Raw genomic sequence first — 21372 nt, forward strand, 5'->3', positions numbered from 1 at the left:
CTCGTATGAGGGAGGTAAAACATTTTTTAGAGAGAAAAAGAAGTAGACCCCGTGGGTTGGTTGCCGGGCCGCAGGGGCGCGCGATCGATCGCTGGCGCGACCGATCATCTAATAGACTTTAAGGATGAAGATAACACGCGACGGGTGGCGCTGGATGGAGCGCGCGACCCATCGTGGTCGGGAGAGCAGGCGGCGGTGTGTTGTCCGAAGGAGTGGGGTCCATGTGTTTTTCTAGAAAAAAAAATAATTTATCTTCATCATACGATCTCCGTTTTCAAAACCGTTTGCACCATTGCGTTCTGTGCGACGAGGAGAACAAAACTAGGTCCCACTTATATATATTTTGATAATATTTTTCACTCGTGGCAAGTTATTATATACTATCACATAAGTTGCCAAGGTATATACACATAAGTTGCCACACTTGTAAAGTAAGAGTTGTCACAAAGTATAGTATTTTTTTGTAAGTTTTCAAAAAAAATATTAGGTAACTAGATAATAGACTGTGAACTAGATAATTGTACCAGATGAGTTTCATGGTGATGAAATTCTCCTCACATCCCATGAAACTCCATCCTTCTCTCCTTATCACATCAGCAAAATTGATAATATTTAATGTCATAAAACTCTCCATGAAACTTCTGACTGAGACTGGAAGTGAATCACCTTCCAGTGAGCACACTGAGTTACTGACAGTGATCTTGATGAAACGCAAGTGACTGACAGACTCGCATGTCATGTAAAAAAAATCCTCATTTGTGTGCTTGGAATGATCTGATTAGTAGCGTATTATGATTACTGAACATCCCTTTGTGTGCTTGGAATGATCTGATTCTGAACTGCAAACACCTGCGTTTCCTGCCGGCACATGTGGACCATGAACTCGCCATCCCTTCCCCCGGGGTTGATTGAAGCCAAACGCCCACATCCCCGACCATGGACATGTCTCGATCCACAGCCCCGACCATGGAATGGAAACCTTCGTCTTCGTCGATCCACCGCCCCGGCCGGCAAAGCAGCTCGCGGGCTTCCAATGTGTCAGTGACACCATTCTGATCTGAATTTCTGATTGAACTCGTCAACGGCCGGCCGGTTCAACAGCATCTTTGATTTCAGTTCATGTTTGAGCTAGGAGAAAATCCGAACGATATGATCCCGTTCCGTCCATGCCTCCATCATCGGCGATCGCTCGGCTTGTCTGCCGCCACCTGAACCGCACCACGCGCGCACCAAGTCCACCGCTCTATATATTCGCGCGGTCGCTAGCTGCCACGTCCTCACTCGCTCGCTCGCAGCGCCGCGCGCCCGTCCACCCGCCCTCTCCTTCGCCCTCGCGATCGTTGCGCGATCGATCGAGCTCAGCTCATCGCCGGCCTCCATCCATTCGATCCCAGCCGGCCGGCCGGCCATTGCCGCGCGCCATGATGGCGGCCGCAGCAGCTCGTTCCACTCCGTTGGGTGTCCCGGCGCCGCGAATGGCAACCCCCGTCGTCGTCCTCGTCCTCGTCCTCCTCGTGCTCGTGTGCGCGCCGTGCGGCAGCGCCAGGCCAATGCGCGAGGGCGTGGATACTGGCACTGCTGCTACAGCTACTGCGCGGGCGCGGGCGTCGCCGGCGCTCGACGACGCCGGTCACTGGCCGCGCGGAGGCGCGGCTACGGCGGCGGGGGCGCACCGGGTGACGACGGTCGGCGGCGGCGCTCCCACCCCGCTGTCCGGCCCGTCGCAGAACCACAACTGACCGGTAGTGCTCGCCGTCGGCCCGGAGATCCTCAAGATGTCCGGCTGTCCGCTCCGGAGCATCAACAGATACCTGGTTTATCACCCTTTCATGAAAATGCCGGTGTTTAACTAGTTTCAACGTGTTATTTATTCACTTTGCGATTATATAGGAGTATAGTTTTCTTCAATCTATCGTGCATGTCAGTGTTTCTTTACTCTTTGCAACGCAATTTTAGTAAAATAAACTCAGTTTTTCGTCATATTTTGGTAGTTCTTGATGGAGTGGTTGTTCAGTTGAGATGTGCCATGCTACTATAGACAGCAGCTGACTCTGCCTCAGCTCAGCTCAGTCTCTTTCATGCATCCTGCATGCAGTCATGGTGTGCTAATGTGCTGTAGAGATGAACCCTATCCTGCAAACCGTGTGTGCCGTGTTGCAGTGCCAATGGCCAGGCAGTGTCCGTGACAGATTTCACCTGCTCCCACTCACCAACACCGTGCCTGCATTTGCATTGGATGCGTCATCCGAGACCGAGTCCCAAACTGAAAACTGCAGCTGTCCAAGAAACAGTACATCTAGCAAGCCAAGAAGAGTGTGCACAACAGAGTTGCCAGAATCTAGCAGTTGAATTTTCAAAAGTTAACAGTACACCACATGATTCGATTTCTTCAAACAGGGTGCTTGGGCAATGTCATATGATCTGGGTAGTTTACTGAAACTAGCAGCGTCGATATAGATGGCGCGATTTTATTTTGCTCCCGATCTGGGGGCCTCCTGCGTTGTTTGATACCTGTTACGAATCTTGCATTGCAGTGGCATTGGTATCATGGCTTCTGAGTCTGTCCTAGGAGAGCACCCTGGGTACCTTGTCTAATAGTTCAAAAACCGCCTCCTCTTTCTCATCCTCGGAGATTCCCTTCTCCTTAAGGGGAGGAAAGCGAAGCAGTCAGTATCTTGCCTAAACAGAACTTGTGAGGACAAACAACGGCAATGATATCCTTCTTACAAAACTCGGTTGAAATTTAAATTTCGGTGTAATACTTGGTAGTAGAAAGTACCTTTGGGACTTTATGCCCTTTGATGGCACGTCTGGAAGAACTGATGTTAACAGCACTCTTCAGATAGCTCTTTGCGCAGGAGATGGAATCGCCACTGTGATTGGAAGACTGATGCTTACGCCGCTCTTCTTGTAACCTTGGGGGGCTTATGGTTGTTCGGGCAACATAGGATGCTGCTCTTCCCTCTTCGTTGCCAGAATCCTGATTATGGCCATCTTCTGATGAACAGACTCTCTCCCTGTCACATTAACTGAACAACATAAGCTGGGGAAAAAACAAAGATGATTATACCCTGCAATTATTAGTCATAGATACTAGTCATTTAATTCAACGGTAACGCAGGGGTTGACGTATATGCCTTGGCAAAGATGTAGGCTGCCTTCGCAGTGGAGTAGTTGCTACTCCTCTTCTGTAGTTTTCTTCAAGATGAGCAAACTGTCGCTGGAAGCGATCAACACCACTGCAACAGGGTAGCATTAGCAAAAAGTACCAGTGTGTCAGGTATTAAACAAGATTAACACCTTCCAACGGTTTCAGTTGACACTAAAATGTGAGACGCTTGTGCAGATCATACTGCTTCAGAATTAGGCTGTATGTGTATACCATAACCATTTCCACTACCAGTGTGGTGAGCTGGCACAGGTGGTGGAACAATTAATTGAGCCACCACGCATGCCACCAGCAGAGGCTAAAAGTATCAAGTGAGCAAGATGTTTCTGACCATTTTCAGAAGTACAATAAAATACACACTAGGTTTCATATAATGCTTGCAGATAGCAGACAATGTTAAGAATTGAAAACATACAAAGTAACTCTATGATGTAGTACACAATCAAATCACCAAAGAAATTCGAAGACAGCAAGCAACGAGGTATAAATAGGACAAATGCCTATGGTAGATGTATTCTGCAACTGAACAAAATACGAGAAATCAATAATACAAATCTGCACCTTGGGTATAGGAAGTGAATCTGTTCTTCACCTTCAATGTACTCCTGAAGCATCTGTGGATGGTACTCCAAAATCTGTTTGCTTTCAGAAAATCAGAAGTCCAATCTTGAGTGAGTAATATATGATCCACCCAGAACATAAATGGTTACATACCTCCCGATATATCATTTCTCTCACATCTTCCTTTGTTAGTTTTCTTCCCTCAAATTCAAAATCAAGCTTTGAAATTGGTTGTGCTGAAGGCTCACATTCCAATTTAGCAAGGCATCTAAAATATGGATCAGCTAAAGCCTGGACGAGATTAATCAAGCATAAAGACGAGATTAATCAAACATAAAACTTTATGCATGTGCACTAATCGCTTTTGAAATCAGTTGAACATAAGGAGTAATGCGTTTTGCCCCCAAAAAATATACCTCTTCAGCAGTAGGTCGATCTTTGGGGTCAAATGCAAGTAAACGCTCAAGCAAACGGAGAGCCGAAGGATCAGCGTTATGGAACTTATGAGAAAAGGGAATAGGGGGCTTCCTCGGCGTGCCAATTAAATATTTCCTGGCCTTGTCACTGCAAATCTGGGTGTCCAGAAATTACGAAGGAGATCATTATCTGAATGCCAATGTGCCAATACAAAACGGTTGTACAAATCATAAATCACAAAGACATAATAATACACGAAATAATTTGTTGATCTGTAAGAGATCCACCCAGATCATATTCACATCTTATTCTTTATGTTGCTCCAGTGTTCTTCACCAGAGTTCGATGAACAAGTAATTCTGTAACATATATTTATCCGTCTGTCTGTGGTCACATATATTTATACCACTTCGTTTTAAATAAGTAAATATGTTCTAAAAGAAAAGTATAAAGTAGGTGACTAAAACAGAAAATAGTGAAAGTCATGCATACATGTGTTGGCATACCTGGGATAAGGATTCCATTGATGGTGTTCCAAGGAGGTCTGTTATTAAATCTAGTTGGTGCACAACATTCCTCCCAGGAAATAATGGAGTTCCAGTGAGAACTTCAGCAAATATGCACCCTATACTCCAAATATCAATTGCAGGGGTGTACTGCACATACAAATCCAATAGTGTTGGTTAAGATGATAGAATAGGAAGATGTTCTCAAGAGATTTATGGAAAAATAAATTAACAGCGTCCAGTGCAAGGGAGCTTCAACATTTCTCAGAAATATTTTCAGTTTGGTGGACAGAACAACCATATCATCAAACAGCATCACTGTGCCAGAAAAAGCTCAATTACATGTTTGTCATTCAGCACAAGCTGTTGTGTTTGTAAAATCTACAAAAAGAAAAATACTATATACACATATCAAGCATTGGCATAGCATGCTCCAGGCATTAGAAATTAGACAAGCATGCCACATATTTAGCTGGACATAAGCATCACATTGTTACATACAAGTAAGCTCAGAAGTTAAGGGCCAGCTTACATTGGAGAAAAAGGAGCCACATAATTCAGGAGCTCGGTACCACCTTGTAGCCACATAATCCTTCAAATTGCAAAGCACATTAGGTAATTAAAATAAGGAGAAAAATAATGGATACACAACAAATGACAAGGATCTTACTGTCCAAAATATAGCTGAAGGGGAGTCATTAAATGATGCACGTGCAAGTCCAAAGTCACAAATCTTTAATTTGCTGTCTGAATTGGCCAGTATGTTCCTGGGCTTTAAATCACGATGAAATACATGGGCTGCAATGATATATATCATATACATGAGAAAGATAAGGGCAGTGAGGGTTCAATATGAGTTCAACAAAGAATACACTAGTTAATCACTGTTGATGATGAGTTAAACATGCTAATGGCTTTCTAACAAACCTGCATGGATGTACTTGAGAGCACAAAGGAGTTGGTACAAGAAAAAACGGTGATGCTCTGGAGTCAGGTTATCATTTGCTTTGATCACTTGATGCAGGTCAGACTCCATGAGCTCAAAAACAACATAGATATCTCTGAACTCCCTTCGGGTAGGGGGCAACATAATGTGTTTGATCTGGACTATGTTTGGGTGGCGAAGCAGCCGAAGAAGCTTGATTTCCCGCAAAATGCGAGCAGCATCTGAGACATTCTCAAAAACATCCTTTATCTTTTTTATCGCAACCCGCTCCCCAGTGTGAGTATCAATTGCAGCAGCAACTACCCCATAGCTCCCCTTGCCAATGACCTCTTCAATCTGAAACTGGCTCGCCTCCCCATACTCGGTGAAGAATTCCATGTCCAGTGTTCTATAAAGATCAGAACTTGCGCTAAGTGTTTACATCCAGAAGAAAAGAAGAACGTGCACTAAGTTGAAAACATATGAAAACAATCATGCTAGGCTTATGCAATAATTAAACAGGAAGAAACCAGAATCTATTAGATTGAATGAATGTTTGTGGCACAGAAAGTATATACAACATATGTTAGGAGACTATTCCAGTGTGGTCAGGGAAGCACCAAGATGGGTATTGCAAAGGACCAATGAAACAAACAAGCACAGGAATCTAATAGCATAGAAATAAAAATGTCAGATAACCACATGTAAGGGTTGGTACCTAGAAGGGACTATCAAATAAAGAATCTAATAAAAAACAAATCAACTCAGGGGTAAAAAAGGTAAGGAGTATGGAAGCACTGGTATGTCACGATGAAGCAAAACTACAGTTGAATAGCGTGACACGAAAAGATGAAGAATGATATTCACAGTACTTATTTTAGAAAATTATTGGCAAACACGGATAGCAAGTATTATTTTTAAGAAAAAAGAAATAAGCACATAATCCAAGGTGCAAAACTGGATTGAAAGGCGAAGATGTTATTTAAATGTCAATGCCTAAACCCCAGGCCAGTCAGCAACCTCAGCGCCACACAATTAGATTGAGATGAAGCAGTGTAATTGAGAGTCAGAACCAACTAGATCTATCTATAAAAGTATAGGACATACTAAATTCGAACTATTTACTGAGGATCAACTGAATTACACAATAAGACTACTTCGCATCGTATGGTTGCGCAAAACAAGTTAGGTCGCACCAAGCGGCAACACGATAAGCTGATTGCGATCAAGTGGGAAGTCCGCGCACCGAAGCCAAAAGGGTGTTGCCTCCTGCCAATAGTGAGCAGGAAGATCTGCTGCCGAGGGATGGGGGGGGTGTGAAGAGTATCAACGAACAACAAAGCTATGCTAGGGATTGAGAGTGGGTTGAGGCAAGGGAAAGGGAAAGAGGAAAGGGAAAGGGGGAGAAAAAGGGGAGAGGTTTATTTTTCTGCGATGAAGAGATTAGCTCTAGTGTAGGGTTCCAGCTATCCACACCATACCTCGTGTCGCACCAGTTAAATGTGAGTTTTTCTTCAAAAAAAAAGGTAAAATGTGACTTTATCTTCAATATGGGAAAAAAAGGAAGAGTGTGTACAACAAAGAGAACAGCTATAAGATCCACTAATGCAGAGGAAATGCATAAAATGCCAAATATATTTTTAGATTGGTGGCCAAGATAAATTCCATATTAAAATAAATTCTCAAAGCTTTATTGAAGTGCTCCAGTCTGAGTGTCTGACACCATTCAAAAAGGTATTTTTCTTGTTATAGGATTTCTGAGACTGCATTGTCATGGATTCACATCCGTAATTTCGTTTGTGTAGCACTTATAAACATTAAAAAAATGCTAAAAGTTAATATGTGTGCATTGTGAATGTATAAGATTTGCCTAGGCACCACAAAGACCACTGAAACAATGTCAATACGTGGATTTAGTATGAGAAAACCATCAAAAATCAACGACTAGTTTAAGTGGAGGGACATTGCCTAGGTCAAGAAATGGAGGCACATTACGAACTTAAAAAAGGCTCTTAGGTTAAACCCAGATAACTTTTAAAATCTATGTTCTGAAACATACACGAAGTCCAACGATTTATGTAGTTTCCTCTGTCTAAAACTAATGTATAAAAAATTTCACTATCCAAAATACAGAACTATTTTTATTATTTTTCGAAGTGAGTACAGAAAATTTTAATTTGCCAACAATACAATTAAATTAATTTTTTCTATTTTTCACTTATATACCCAAAAAAAATTTCATGGCTCATTTTAGTCAAGCACAATATTTATTATCTAATTACTTGCACTCAGAAGGCTTTACACAATTACACCACCCTAACATCTTCCTACCAAACACATGCTCAGCCTTTCCATTTATCTTTATTTCCATAACGAGCTAAGCACCATGATTCATTCTTGGTCCACTGCAAAGTGGTCGATGACATGTGTTCCTTTCCCATCTTCTTTCCCAACAAAAAGAAACTATGCAACCAATTAACATCCAACTCTGGGACTGATTGCCATTGGCATCTGTCAGTACCTCCCCTATCTCATTACTCCTCACTTCATCAACACCCTAATCACTTTCACAAGAAGATAGTGCAGAAATGTAGTCTCCAGCCACGGCGATAAGACCAATATAACCCTAAGAATCAACTAAGCAATTGCCACATGTTCAGGTTGCAACACAGATTCATCACCACTGGTCCTTGCTCTCGTGTAGCATATGACCTGTCTGTGCATGGTGAACCAAGATGCCCTCGTGATGATATAATTCAGTTCCCAACTTAATGGGACTTTGAGAGCTGCACTAATTCACAACTTTCCATGAGGTAGAATGCCCTCTCTATTATTCACTTGAGCTTCGATGGATCAGGCATGCTCAATTGTGAAAAGCATGTGCCACCACTCAATATGCACCACAACATGGAACAAAACAGGAGATTTTGAGCATAGGGCCAGTCGATAAGACATTTGAAGAAACAATTCAACAGATGTTAATATAAGCAGAATTTAAGGAAATGGACATACCTGAATCTAAAGAGAAAACAAATAAACGTATAGAACTAGAAGGAAATCAAGAACAAGGAACAAGTACAGAATATTAAACTTACTCAATAACAAAAGAGTCAAATGAAGGGCTAGTAGTGAAAGAAAACATACATATAATAGAGAATTGAGCTGCGCCGATCAAGTAATCATACAGCATGATAAGCAATGCGCCAACAAAACTTCATATGTGACCACAAAAAAGCCAAACGGCTGCAGAAGCTTTTGCAGGAAACTAGCTGAACCATAGCAGTGCCCTCTTAAAAGAAGGGCCTCCTGGATGCTCGGATTCACCAGCAAAATAAACGAGGAAGCCAGCAAAACAACAGAAGGCCAGTAGCTAGTTAGCTACCACGTTTTCCTTATAACATCCTGTCCCATCGTAATAAAAAAATGTAATCTCCTTCGGAAAGTCAAACTTATTAATTTTAAAAATCCATGGTGCAAAGCAAGATATATTATTACCAGTGGAATTAGCCAAGAACATCAGTAAGACAAGGACACCTGCGCTTTCGCAGGACAATCCAAGCAAAAAAAAAGTCAGAAGGAAACTAGTACGGAAGGGAGTTATAATAAAGCATCAAATACGCTTGACTTGTCGATGATAAAGTGTAATACAGAAGAGAAACGGGCACGAGTTCCAGAGAAGGATGGGAGCAAAAAAAATGCACCTTCCTGGAGCAAGCAACGGCCAAGAGCAATCCAGATGAGGTCGCATGGTCAGAAATGAACACTTATCAGAACAGACACTCCAGTGGAATAATTCCCACGGCACACATGACTATAAAAACTGAAAAAAGAATATATTCAAGCAAATGGGCAGGACGAGCGGAGTGTGGCGGGGCAAAAGTCGTATCTTTTCAGAATACCCGCACCAGAAGCCACCTAACGAGTAGCACCACCGCTATAGCCAGATTGGGGAGCCTCAGGAATTCCACTCGTGGTGAATTATGAGAGGAAAAATAAGGGGCAAGAGGACAAGGTGTGCCATCCTAGTGAGAAAGAAAGGAAAGCTCCAATTGGTATCTCTCACTCGTGAAGCGTCAGCCATGGACGGCAGAGCCAAAAGGGCAAATACTTTCGCTTTTAGCATCGTAGAAATTGGTAGCGCGCCGCCTTTTCGGCCTTCGCCAGCAGTACTGCAGTAGGTGCGGAACAAAAAGGCCACCGACGGAAAATCGAGCAGAGCCCAGCGCAGTCAAAAGAAATCGAGAAGGATTGGAAGAAGAAATCAAGCACTGTTAACCCATGAAACACGCGAGCTCATTGGGGCTGAGCTGACCACTGACCCCGTCATGGTGGAACGGACTGAGTACTGACCTTGTTGAGCAGCGCGTCCAGTAGCGGTGGGGGCGTCATCTCGTGCTGGGTTTGGGGGATGCCGGGACCGGGACAGGGGCGAGGCCCGGAGTCCTAGAGCCCTTCGCTTTCGGATCGCGCGGTCGTCAGGGACGATGACGCCGGCGGCTGCGGCGGCGAGCGAACGTCCGCCCCGGAGGCGACGGCGGCGGCGGGGCTGCGGACGCCGTAGACGAGGGCGGCGGCGGAGACCGCGCTCGTCGCCGTCGCTCTAGTCCCATCGGTTGCGCTCGTGAGGGGGTTTCGATTCCTCAACACGGCTCGCAGACAAAAGAACTGGGAGGTCGCTGCGGTCTTTGCCGCGGAATCGAGGAGCGTTAAATAGTTGATGAACTGGGAGTACTCCCTCTGTTCCGTTTTATAAGTCGTTCCGACCAGTTTCGGAGAGATTAAGAAAATCAACAAAAAAATCCATTATACCCCTCATTTTCAAAATCAAAAACCATCCAGCTGTACACGCCCATGTGCCACCCAGCCCTCCCACCCATGATCCACACGCACGCAAGCGAACAATTTAAAATTTGAACCCGTCGGCCACCCTCCGTGATCCACGCACGCAAGCACACTGTGATTCTCCCGCAGATCGCTGCTGCGGCCAGCCGGCGGGCCCTCCCGCCAATCGCTGCGGCCAGCCGGCAGGCCCTCCTGCCGATCGCTACGGCTAGCCCTCGCTGCTGCAGCCAGCCAGCTGGCCCTCCCACAAGCAAGGAGCTCTCCGCCATCTCCGACAAGCAAGTAAGCAGATCCTCTGCATCTCACCGAGCAGTCCTCGTGGCCAGCTACTCTGCCCTCGTCTTCAACATATCTGCAGCAATGAGTTGTTCAATTACATAGGCATACATGGCAACAAGCATTTTGGACCTCAACTCTGCCCCTCCAGAACAATTGGATGGTGAATTAGTACCTGCTGAAGGTGAGAACGCAGCTGGCAAGGAAGGCGATGCTCCCATTCAAGCTGCAGGTACATGCTTCATACTCTATTTGGAGCAGCAATAGAACTGATTAGAGATTTAGAGTACTTAAAAGTGAAGCTAAGACAGAAACATACTAAATTAATGAAGATTTTAACCATGTTGATATATCTGTTCATGTTGATTTGATTAAATCAAATAATTGTCTTGTCTCTGTTTTTGTAGGTGTTCCTCTAGCAACACGTTTTTTTCCTAGACATCAACTCTACTCCAGAATTAGTTGATGAAATCGTACCTGGAGATGAGGCTGTAGGCAACGAGGAAATTGATGCTATGGCTCAAGATGAAGAAGACATTGTCCCTGCTCAAGATGAAGAAGACAATGCTCCCATTGAAGCTACAGGTACAACATACGTATTGAAAAATTGACATGCAAAAGGATTGGTTACCTTGCTAAAAAAATGTGATGATTCCCTTTATGCATACTTATAGCTGACAACAGAATGCCACTAATGATTCATACAGATTTAACCATGTTGAAATGACTAGAGCAGACACTGATATATTTGATTGAATCTAATTGTCTTGTCTCATTATTGTTCTTGTAGCTGTTCATCTGGCAACACCTTTTTTCCTAGACATCAATTGTACTCCTCTAGAAGAATTAGTTGATGAAATCATAACTGGAGGAAGCGAGGCTGGAGAAATCGATGCTATGGCTCAGGATGAAGAAGCCAATGGCCACACTAAAGCTGCAGGTACAACATGAACTTATAAGATTCATGAGATTTTTGAATTACCTTATTGTTACTCATAAATGCAACATATACATTTGTTATATTTTTAATTTGATGTGCATACAGAAACTTGCTGGTTTATAATTGTATTACTCCTCATTGTTTTCCTTTCAGGTGTAGAACAGCCACTAAGGTTAAGGAACTGGCTAACAGATGCCCAGAGATATGCTGCTTACACATCATTGCATGCAAAGAGTACAAGGGAGAAATTACCAAAGACTGCAACTAAGGAAGTTGCCGCATTCTTTCATACACACATTCGAGTTATTCAAAAGATTTGGAAGACTGCAAGAGAGCAGATTGCACTTGGCCTAGAAGTTTATGTGTCCAACAAGAAAACTGGCCGATGTGGTCGCAAGCCAGCCGAAATTGATGTCTCCCGGATTACCGCAATTCCACTAAATAGAAGATCCACCTTAAGGTCACTGGCTAAGTCACTAGATGTCGGTATTTCGACATTGCACAGAAAATTCAAGTTAGGTTTGTTAAGGTGCCACTCCAATACATTGAAGCCACATTTGAAAGAGAGCAACAAGAGAGAAAGGCTCCAATTTTGCATTTCAATGTTAAATCAGACAAGTCTTGGGGATGCGGAACCTAGATTCATTGACATGCAAAATATACTTCACATGGATGAGAAATGGTATTACATGACAAAAAAGGCAAGGAAGTACTACTTGCTACCAGAAGAAGATGACCCTGAACGGACTATTCAGAACAAGAACAACATCGGCAAAGTAATGCTTCTAACAGTTGTTGGGAGGCCTAGACGTAATGCGCAAGGGATTGTGACGTTTTCTGGTAAGATTGGTGTGTGGGCATTTGTAAAAGAGGTGCCTGCAGCCAGAAGGAGCAAGAAGAGAGAAAGAGGGACCCTAGAAACAAAATATGTCATAGTCAACATGGAAGTGATGAGGCAATTTCTGATTGAAAAGGTCATTCCCGCTATCAAGTCTAAGTGGCCGCAAGATGCTGCTCTTGAGACCATTTTCATCCAACAAGACAATGCTAGAACTCATGTTAGTCCAAATGACCCAGCCTTTCTTCAAGTTGTGGCGGCTACAGGGCTAGACATCAGGCTGATGCAACAGCCGCCTAACTCCCCAGACATGAATGTTCTAGACCTTGGGTTTTTTAGATCCATCCAGTCCTTAACTGATTGCAGAAGCCCTACAACTATTGAAGAGTTAATACATGATGTGGAGGAGGAGTTTGAAGCATATGACGAGGAAAAACTGAATAGAGTATTCTTGAGTCTCCAAATGTGTATGAGAGAAGTAATAAAAATAGGAGGAGGAAATAGGTATAGAAACCCACATATGAATAAGAGTAGGCTAGAAAGACAAGGGAGACTACCTCATCGGCTGTCATGTGATAGAGATATCTACAATAGCGCACTAGCCTATCTAGCCCAATATGGTTAAGTTTGGTATTGTAAACAAGTCATGTTATACAAGTCAGACAAGGGAGTAGCCAATATTTCCTCTCGAAAGATTATCCTGGATAGTGGGATGCCCAAAGTTTGCATTGTAAGCGTCATATGAATCTGGATATGTTATATAAGTCAGACAAGAGAGTACTATATGTATTATGTAGTGATAGCTATTTGAACCTTGACTCATGGTTCAAATCAAATTTGCCACATTTCCCTTGACAAGGCATAAGAACATCACTACACCGATATATTGATCTAGCATGTCATTGAGAAAGTAATGAATCTTATTCTATAGCTGAGAACAGAATTTACAGTTACCATCATCTTCAAGCCAGAAAACTCGTCTTGTTCTTAGTCCAAATGCTGTTTTGATGGCTTCCTTAATTGCTTCAGAAGTACCATCAATTCCTATTCTTTTAGTGTAATCACCCCACTTGACTAAAATGACTCTCCCACCAAAAGTGCCCTGATTATCTCCACCTGTATGGGTATATGCAGAATTCCAAAAAAATCAACAAATTAAACATTACAATCATACTGAACTAACCAATTTTACTTATATATTGAATGCTTTGCAAATTGTTGCTGGAATTCAGTTTTAGTAGAATTTAAGTAACACCTAGCAAATTTTAAGCAACCTGAAGGCTAGAGAATCTTAACATACAAATTAGAAAGATGTTTATCTCTCCAGGTGGTTGATTTATTTTACCCGATGTAACAAACTGTAGAATAGCAGTTAGTGAATAGAAAGGTTGAAGTTCCCACCACCAGACCTGCCAAGAACTAGGCAAGGCCAATGTTTATAGCTCAAACAGCAGCAAGATGGTGGCCAATAAAAGCTGTCCTTTGTTACTACTCTGTCTACAATGTTTATAGCTCATGCATTTAGTGCTAAAACTCACCATTTTATCACATTGTGGCACCCTCTAGATTGTAGCCAAAACTACGATTTGAAGAACTAAGATTCGATCAAGTTCAGGATTTTTAAAAACTTCTACTTCCATAAGGTTTCTTAGAACAATAGGAAGTTAAATCAGGTTCAACTTGCACACCAAAAGTAAGATAGAAAAAATTACAAATTATGCAAATTTCTCGGCAGTGAGAAGTTACAGGCCAGTCATTCAACGGTATTCAATTTAACTTGCAAGTGTGCAGAATAGTACCATTAGTTGAGGTGTCTCTCCAATTCCAAGGGTTCACACCGTTGGTTGCAACTGCATCAGCAGCTGTCAGGGGAAGTGAATGCCTGACATCCTCCAAACGGAGTAGCCGGCGCCCCCGGTGACCAGCACGGAGAAGTCCACCATCACGGAGTAGTTCTTTGTAAAGACTACAGCTTATTTTGCAAAGAGTAGTATATTTGGATTATTAATTTGTGCATGTAACAATTGGATGTAATCAGACACTAAATAACCCGATTATTGTTTTAAAAAAACGAGAGAATGGTACTCCATCCAAGAAAGAAGAAACAACCTACAGCAGAAAAGAAAACCAACATCGATTTATCGGCATGTTCCAACATCATTCAAGAACCGCGAACAACATCATCCAAGTAAGCAATCAAGATCGAATGCAGGTGGTAGGCTAAATCAAGAACCAAGAACCGTGGCGCCACCTCCGTCTCGAGCAAGAACTATCCAGGACAGTGGAAAGGGACACCAGGAAGGCAAAGAACAGAAAGAAAAAAACTGACCATCTGTGGCGTGACGAACGAGGCGTCGTCGTCTGCGGCGCGGGGCTCGCGGTCGTCCCCGCCGCCGCCGCGGCTGCTCACGGGGCTGCAGATCGGCCCGGCGGCGCAGCTGCCGTAGGACGAGGCCGAGCGGCGGCCGTAGTACCCGCTGCGCCCGCCCATGGCGTCCATCGCGAGCAGCATCTGCGTGATCCGCCCCACGGAGGCCTCGACCTGGGGCACCGGGTCCGGCTCCGCATCGGCGGCGTAGCAGGGTGCGCATCGCGAGGCCTCGGAGCGGGCCGGGAGGAGCCCGGCGAGACGCGGGCCGCGGCCTCCCCGATGCAGAGGAGCGGGATCGGGATCGGGATCTGGATCTATAGAAAGAAAGATAAGTTCTTTTCTTGCCATGAACAGATCGAGATGCGATGGAGCACCTTGTAGAGCTCAGGGATGCCGCCGTCGTAGATCGCCTCGCCGTATGTGTTGTCGCTGCTGCTACTCTCCATCCCGGCGGTCTTCCTCCTCCCGCCACGCCTCATCCCGCCGCGGACGCTCCCGGCCATCACAGACGGCGACGAGACCGAGGACCTCGCGCTCTTCCGCCGCGTCGTCCTCCTCTTCACCGCGCCCGCGTCCACGGCCTCCGCCGCCCGCCTTGCCAAGAACAGATCGAGAGGAGGAAGAGAGCGCTACGCAGCGGCTGCGGCGATATGAGAGTGGAGACTACCGGGAGGGTATTTTAGGAAAATATGAAAGCCAAATGAATTGGCTCTGCCAGGACAACTTATAAATCGGCAAAAGTTACAGTCACCAAGACGACTTATAAAACGGAACAGAGGGAGTATAATACAGGGAGCAATTCACGAGAACTTTTAGTGAAACTATTTTTTTAAAAAGCAAAGCACTCTGTAAGGTCTGAGAAACAAAATGATATTGAACGTGAGCGTCTCCTAAGAATTTCAGTAAAAACAGTTGAAAACACGGTTTCATATGTGCGACCGAGAAGATCATACTATGAAACACGGTATTCTGACTTACTGACAGACACAAGTGTATTTGGGCACATATTTAATCCGCCAGTCGTCCTAGATTAGACGGCAAAAATAGGATGAGTCAGGTATGCATATAAGAACAGCACATGGTCAATTCTTCCAGCACAAAAGCCAAGCACAGCCATGGCAAAAATAGGATGAGTCAGGTATCTGCAACCAAAGGGTGGTAGCCTTAACAAATGGCGCAGCCATAACTTCCAAGCAGTGCTCAAATTCCAGTCGTTAAGATCGGATCGCCGCTTGGTTTCAAAAGTATCTATACAACATCAGATCGGGGCAGGCATGTTGGCCATCACTGGGAGAAAACCGATTCGAGTTGAATCGTTCAGAGAGTCATCTCATTAGATATACAAAATTTGGGAACAGCTGATGAATGGCAGCTGAGCCCCACTTGCTCTCTTTCTGGTGGGATCTGATGGCACATCGGTGTTTCTACTTCTTCACCACCTTGCGGATCTTCTCAAAAGCGGGGTGTCTCAGGATCTCCTTTGCTGAAGGCCGCCTCACCGGATCAGGATCCATCATGGACTGAAAAATGGGCAGAATAGAATATTTAGGATCATTTTTAGCCGGCCACAGCTTTGAAAAATAAAAGTTTATGCACTACAGTATGCATGCAAAGTTAGGATGCCAGAGTGTGTTTAAGTTATAATTGAGCAGCAAACAAAATTCTCCAAAGTTGTAACTCAGCATACAAAATCCAAGATAATAGCTCCAATATTGTGTACCCAGAGTCCCAGATAAGCATGGTAGAAATGCAATTTTACTATCAACTAGCTGATAGCTGTCTCAGCTATAGAGCAAAGTACTAAAATTTGCTCATAAAAACAAAGCTACTGAAAAGAGATACAGCACTAAATCCCTCAAGATCCAAAGTAAGACTACATATTCTACTACTGTTTCATCAGTTGGGAATTGGAACTTGAAAGTATAAGTGCCATATGCTTGGGAAACATTTGCTTGTTGTCATGAAAAACAGTAGCATTTCAACAAAAGAATCAAAAGTAACAATCCCAACATCAATAATAGAGGACAGGAACATTGTTTGCCTTGTGTGTAAGATAAGGGTTTTGAGTATGAAGTAATGCTTAATTTGTTAGGGATAGAATTTTCCATCCACACAAAATGATCTCATAGAATAGCATCATTTGGTCACCGTTCTGCATACATTTTCCTAAAAGGAAACCAAAACAAATAACTGGAAAGGAGAAGACATGATGTTATACCTTAATTAAACTCTGAAACTGCATTGGGCATCCTGGAAGTAATGCGATCTTGCCCTCTCTAAGACTTGTAAAGTGAGGCCCAGACTCTGGAAGCGGGGTGCCTCTTATAAGCTCATAGACGGTCGCCCCAAGAGAAAAGATGTCAACCTTGTCAAGATGCTCATACTTATCATTCAGCATTTCTGGAGGCATATAACGTGAATCTCCATCTTCAATTGCCAAACTCCGGTTAATTAGTGTAGCACAACCAAAATCTCCAAGCTTATAGATACCATTTCTGAAATATATGTTATCAGGCTTCACGTCAAGGTGTGCTACGCCACGTTCATGAATGAAATCCAAGCCTTCACAGATCTTCAATTTCACAAAGTTTACTATTAATATTTTAGCCAAGATAGTAGACATGAAAAAATAGAAGGAAAATGCTTTCTGGTGAAGTAAAGAAAATATGATTGGAATGTTTTTTTCTTAAGCCTGATTAGAATGGTTAGTACTGAAGAACTTTGCAGAGGTTAAAAAATGGAAACATTACTAATTTATGTCTAACAGAACATGATTAGAAGCGTTAGCTGCATACTGCTGAATGAACTCCAGAGATGTTGAAAAAGGAAAGGTTACTAATTCATGTCTAACAAGACATAGGTTTACACATTCCTCATTGATATAAATAATTTTGAAGTAGATCTCTCCCACTCTAAATCTTGCACAAATAGAACATATTGCGACTTTGTAGCTGTAGATCATACACCACAAAACTGGCTTGCACCCTATATTTCTTGGCAGGTTCACAACTCGCAAGTTCGCATAGATTCAACTTGGTATATGTTCAACAAGCTGGAGTGGTACACTTAACTATAACATCAAACTAGGGAATTTACCAACCCAATGCCTCTTTAATTCAACCTAGGAGCTAGGACAATGAAATGTGATTTTCTCCAATTGTAATTTCAGTGTGACAGTCTTGCAACTAACATGATTAGTTCCAGAAGATGTTCGTTCTCTGAACCAAAATGGACAGATTTAAATGAATAAATGCATATAGAAGCTAACATAAGTGGATTCCAGCTGAGATGGGGAAACATGCTAATAAATAGTTCCATGTTTCTAAAAAGTTGCTCAGGACAGATTACAACAGTATGACCCAGGCTTGTTATTTTAAAAAGACGGGCTAGTTTGCATACAGGCTCAGTGATCAAGAAGGAATATAATCGGTAAACGGCAACTTAGTAATTCAAAGTTTCAAACCTGATACAACAGTTCCAATGCTTCCCCACACTTCAGTGGCTGGTTTCGATTCATAGATAGACAGCGATCACACAGTTCCATCTGAATATAAAGTTGCTCATTCTCAAACCAAGAGGTGAAATATCGAACTATGTTCTCATGAGAACCTGGAAAGACATGCTACAGATGTTAGACCATCCTAGCAAATGCAGCAGAAAACGAAGAAGAACAAAATTTATTAAGTCACCTAAGGCTGCCATAGCTTGGACTTCCTTCACCGCTTGCCTCCTGCATTGAAGATGCCGTTACGCAATATTAGTTGATGGGCAATCCTGGTCCTAGTGGAGCACTAAGACTGCTATGAAATTACCTTTCCATGTCATTATGCAATTGTTTGATGCTCCGCTTCACTGCATACACGCACCCATCTATCCTGTTCAGAACTTTGAACACAACACTGAAGTTTCCATGACCAATTTTCTGGGAATTAAGAATGACACTACATCAGTGAATAAAACCACCCATCAAAGTGGATGAGTGCAGCTTGAACATGAACAGACATGTAATTATATTCAGGGTGTACCTCAATTTCATGAAAATCAGTCCGGTAACGTGAAAGACCATTGCCACCAATTGAAGGAGAAAACCCTTTGTACAATAAACAAAAGAAACTATTTAGATCTGTTTGAGCATTCATTATAGTTATGGAGATATCAATATTTTTTGTTATGTTGAGGCAGAAAAAATATGCAGTAGTTAAATATTAGACATCCAAGGAACCGAAGTAGGCTCATAGAGCGCAGATGCATGGTTAATGTACATACTTTTGAACTGTTTTGATAGCACAAAATGGTACCTGCTGAGTTGCATTGCCTCCCACCATAAACATGATCATCTATACATGGATCTGTATTCAGATACGGATTCTTGACGCATGGTGGAGGCATCACCCGGCAGCGCAGAGCCACTGCCGACTGTGAAACATAACCGCCCCTTGTATGCAATACAGGTTGCATCGGCTTGTCTTCCTCCGAATCATCTCGAATCAAACTATCAAACTGGACTGGAGTAATCTGCTGGTCGAAAGAGAAGTCTGCAGATTCCATGCCTTTGGATGAACAATCTGCAAGTAAGTATTACTGATTATAGTCAGATTAGGTTTCACACTCCAATCAATCAATAATCATTATGAGGGTTGGAAGTCTGACTCACCAGTTCTGTACCTCTTGCTCCGAGGATTCGCTGACTTCTCCGGTGATTTGGGGCAAGGGATATTCTCCTGCACAAAAAACAGTACATCAGTTAGGGGGAAATGGAGCTCAGCACATCACACTGTCACTGCATTGCCATACGCACACTCAAAAAGAGAAAAAACTCATCTTCCCCCACCTTATCATCATCGAATTCATTGGCCACCTGCGGCATCTCCGGTGTGATGTAGTCTGGGGTGCTGCAAAACAGCGAGGAGTGGAATAGGGTTAATCTGAGACTGAGACCACATTGTCAGAGCGGACCAACACAGAGCTCCAATCGGAACCGACCAGAAGAAATCCTGGCTGAGGATGCAGCAGTCTTTCTCCTCCATGGGCTCGTCCGAGTCCATCGGCGAGGCCTGCGGCGGCGGCGGCGGCGGCTGCTGCTGCTGCTGCTGAGGAAGCGAAGGCGGCGGCAGGGACAGGTTACTACGGGAGCCGTCTTCGTCCTCCTCCAGGAGCGCCTCGAAGGGCGTGAGCCCGGAGGCTGGGGCTCCGGGGCAGCGGTCGGAGAGAAACGAGATGAGGGAGACGTGCTCCAGCTGCAGCGAGAGCTCCCCTGACGGCGAGCTCCCCTCGGCCGCCGCCGCCGACGCGCGCTTCGCCTTCACCGCCGAGGCCGCGGGGCCCGCGCGGAGGCGCGCCTTCCCGCCGCGCGGCCGCGGGGTCTTCGTCCTCAGCATCGCACCCCCGGCGGCGGCCCGCGAGCGAGGGAGAGGATCTCCGTCTCTCCGATCCCCAGCCGCGGCTCGCAGCGATCTGCCCCTCGCGGCCGCGCCGCGCTGGGGGCGGGGGATTCGAGGCGACGAGGGCGGAGGGCTCGCTCGCGGGGATGCGGAGATGGGTGGGGGAGTGGGAAAGTGGGAGAGCAGAGGAGGGATAAATAATTGGGGGGAAAATTTGAAATGCGTGGGTGCGAAGCTGTGCTGGTGGAATTGGCGGGAGGAGGCGGGGGGAGAGGAAATGGAAAAGCCATTTATTACTCCATCTCGCCACCTTGGTTCTGCTCCCCGGTCGGAATGCGTGCTGTCGGCCCGGGCGGCCCATTTCTTCCTTGATTTGGAACGTGGGCTGCCCACTGGGCCAGCCCAGCAGTCGGCAGCCTTTTAGTCTACTATATGCACGAATGGATTTTTTTTCTTTTGCCTTCTTATTATTAAAAAAAACTGTCAATGCCCTATCAAAAGAAACCGTCAATGCATGCGCAGTGTAATTTTTCTCGAAATATGGTACTAGCTCCGTTACAAATTGTAGTTTGTTTGACTTTTTGATTCTAAATTTGACCACTCATCTTATTCAAAAAAAATATGCAAACATTGCCAAACTTAAATCATTCTTAAGGTTCTTGTGCTCATAAAGCAACCCACAACAAAAAAAAGTGATATTTTGCACAAATTTAAATAAAACGAGTGGTCAAATTTAAAATAAAAAGATTAAAAGGCCTATAATTTGGAATAGAAGACGGGGCACCGGTAGCGAGGCCGCAGACGGGGCAAGCCGCGGGGGTCGGGCGGCGCCGGAGCGGCCGTGAGACCGCGAGGCGGACTCGGCGGGCACCGACGCCGCACCGGGATTTCTCGCCGGTGGCCGGTAGGAGTACATTTTTATTCCCTCATTTCTCCGGCGCGTCAAACGTGTATCAGGCGTGTAGGCCCGCGCGCATACGGCCAAGCGCGTCTGCTTACGCCGGGGTCGCCGGCGGCACCAACAGCCCGGTGGTCGCTACCAGCCCAGTAGTACGCGGACAGCGCCACCATATTTGGTTGGTAGAGTTGAGTACATGCGCTTACGTGCTTCCAAAACAAACACCACGAAATGTTTGTATTTTTTCA

At 44.4% G+C, this 21372-nt stretch overlaps 2 protein-coding genes and 2 long non-coding RNA genes across 10 annotated transcripts; 1 reads left to right on the forward strand and 3 right to left on the reverse strand.

Moving 5' to 3' along the window:
- Positions 1-2277: 2277 nt before the first annotated feature.
- Positions 2278-10290, reverse strand: LOC120641148 (mitogen-activated protein kinase 13-like). 7 transcript variants are annotated; one of them, XM_039917391.1, is made up of 12 exons: positions 9074-9253; positions 8723-8980; positions 5581-5987; positions 5324-5451; positions 5186-5245; positions 4654-4803; positions 4147-4302; positions 3884-4021; positions 3731-3804; positions 3138-3239; positions 2780-3017; positions 2278-2643 (listed from the first exon to the last, which is right to left on the reverse strand). In XM_039917391.1, exons 3-12 carry the CDS (start codon positions 5975-5977, stop codon positions 2566-2568), a joined length of 1521 nt encoding a protein of 506 aa, XP_039773325.1. In that variant the 5' UTR covers positions 5978-5987; positions 8723-8980; positions 9074-9253; the 3' UTR covers positions 2278-2565. The 7 variants fall into 7 exon arrangements, with proteins under 7 accessions (XP_039773325.1, XP_039773396.1, XP_039773109.1 ...); XM_039917462.1 differs by lacking the exons at positions 8723-8980; positions 9074-9253 and adding an exon at positions 9929-10290; XM_039917175.1 differs by lacking the exons at positions 8723-8980; positions 9074-9253 and adding an exon at positions 9280-9481.
- Positions 10291-10447: 157 nt separating this feature from the next.
- On the reverse strand, positions 10448-14539 carry LOC120641525. Its single transcript, XR_005662308.1, has 6 exons — positions 14274-14539; positions 13429-13590; positions 11328-11630; positions 11174-11239; positions 10872-10944; positions 10448-10772 (listed from the first exon to the last, which is right to left on the reverse strand). It is a non-coding gene; the product is annotated as an uncharacterized LOC120641525 (long non-coding RNA).
- Positions 10662-11275, forward strand: LOC120641585. The gene is made up of 3 exons (XR_005662315.1): positions 10662-10702; positions 10802-10928; positions 11104-11275. It is a non-coding gene; the product is annotated as an uncharacterized LOC120641585 (long non-coding RNA).
- Positions 14540-15905: 1366 nt separating the features above from the next.
- On the reverse strand, positions 15906-20388 carry LOC120641637 (wee1-like protein kinase). The gene is made up of 10 exons (XM_039917857.1): positions 19829-20388; positions 19677-19737; positions 19500-19566; positions 19144-19410; positions 18871-18935; positions 18658-18767; positions 18535-18575; positions 18309-18454; positions 17064-17417; positions 15906-16365 (listed from the first exon to the last, which is right to left on the reverse strand). Exons 1-10 carry the CDS (start codon positions 20221-20223, stop codon positions 16270-16272), a joined length of 1602 nt encoding a protein of 533 aa, XP_039773791.1. The 5' UTR covers positions 20224-20388; the 3' UTR covers positions 15906-16269.
- Between the last annotated feature and the right edge of the window lie 984 nt (positions 20389-21372).

The sequence above is a fragment of the Panicum virgatum genome, chromosome 1K (genome assembly GCF_016808335.1).
Source record: "Panicum virgatum strain AP13 chromosome 1K, P.virgatum_v5, whole genome shotgun sequence".
Classification (NCBI taxonomy): Eukaryota; Viridiplantae; Streptophyta; class Magnoliopsida; order Poales; family Poaceae; genus Panicum; species Panicum virgatum.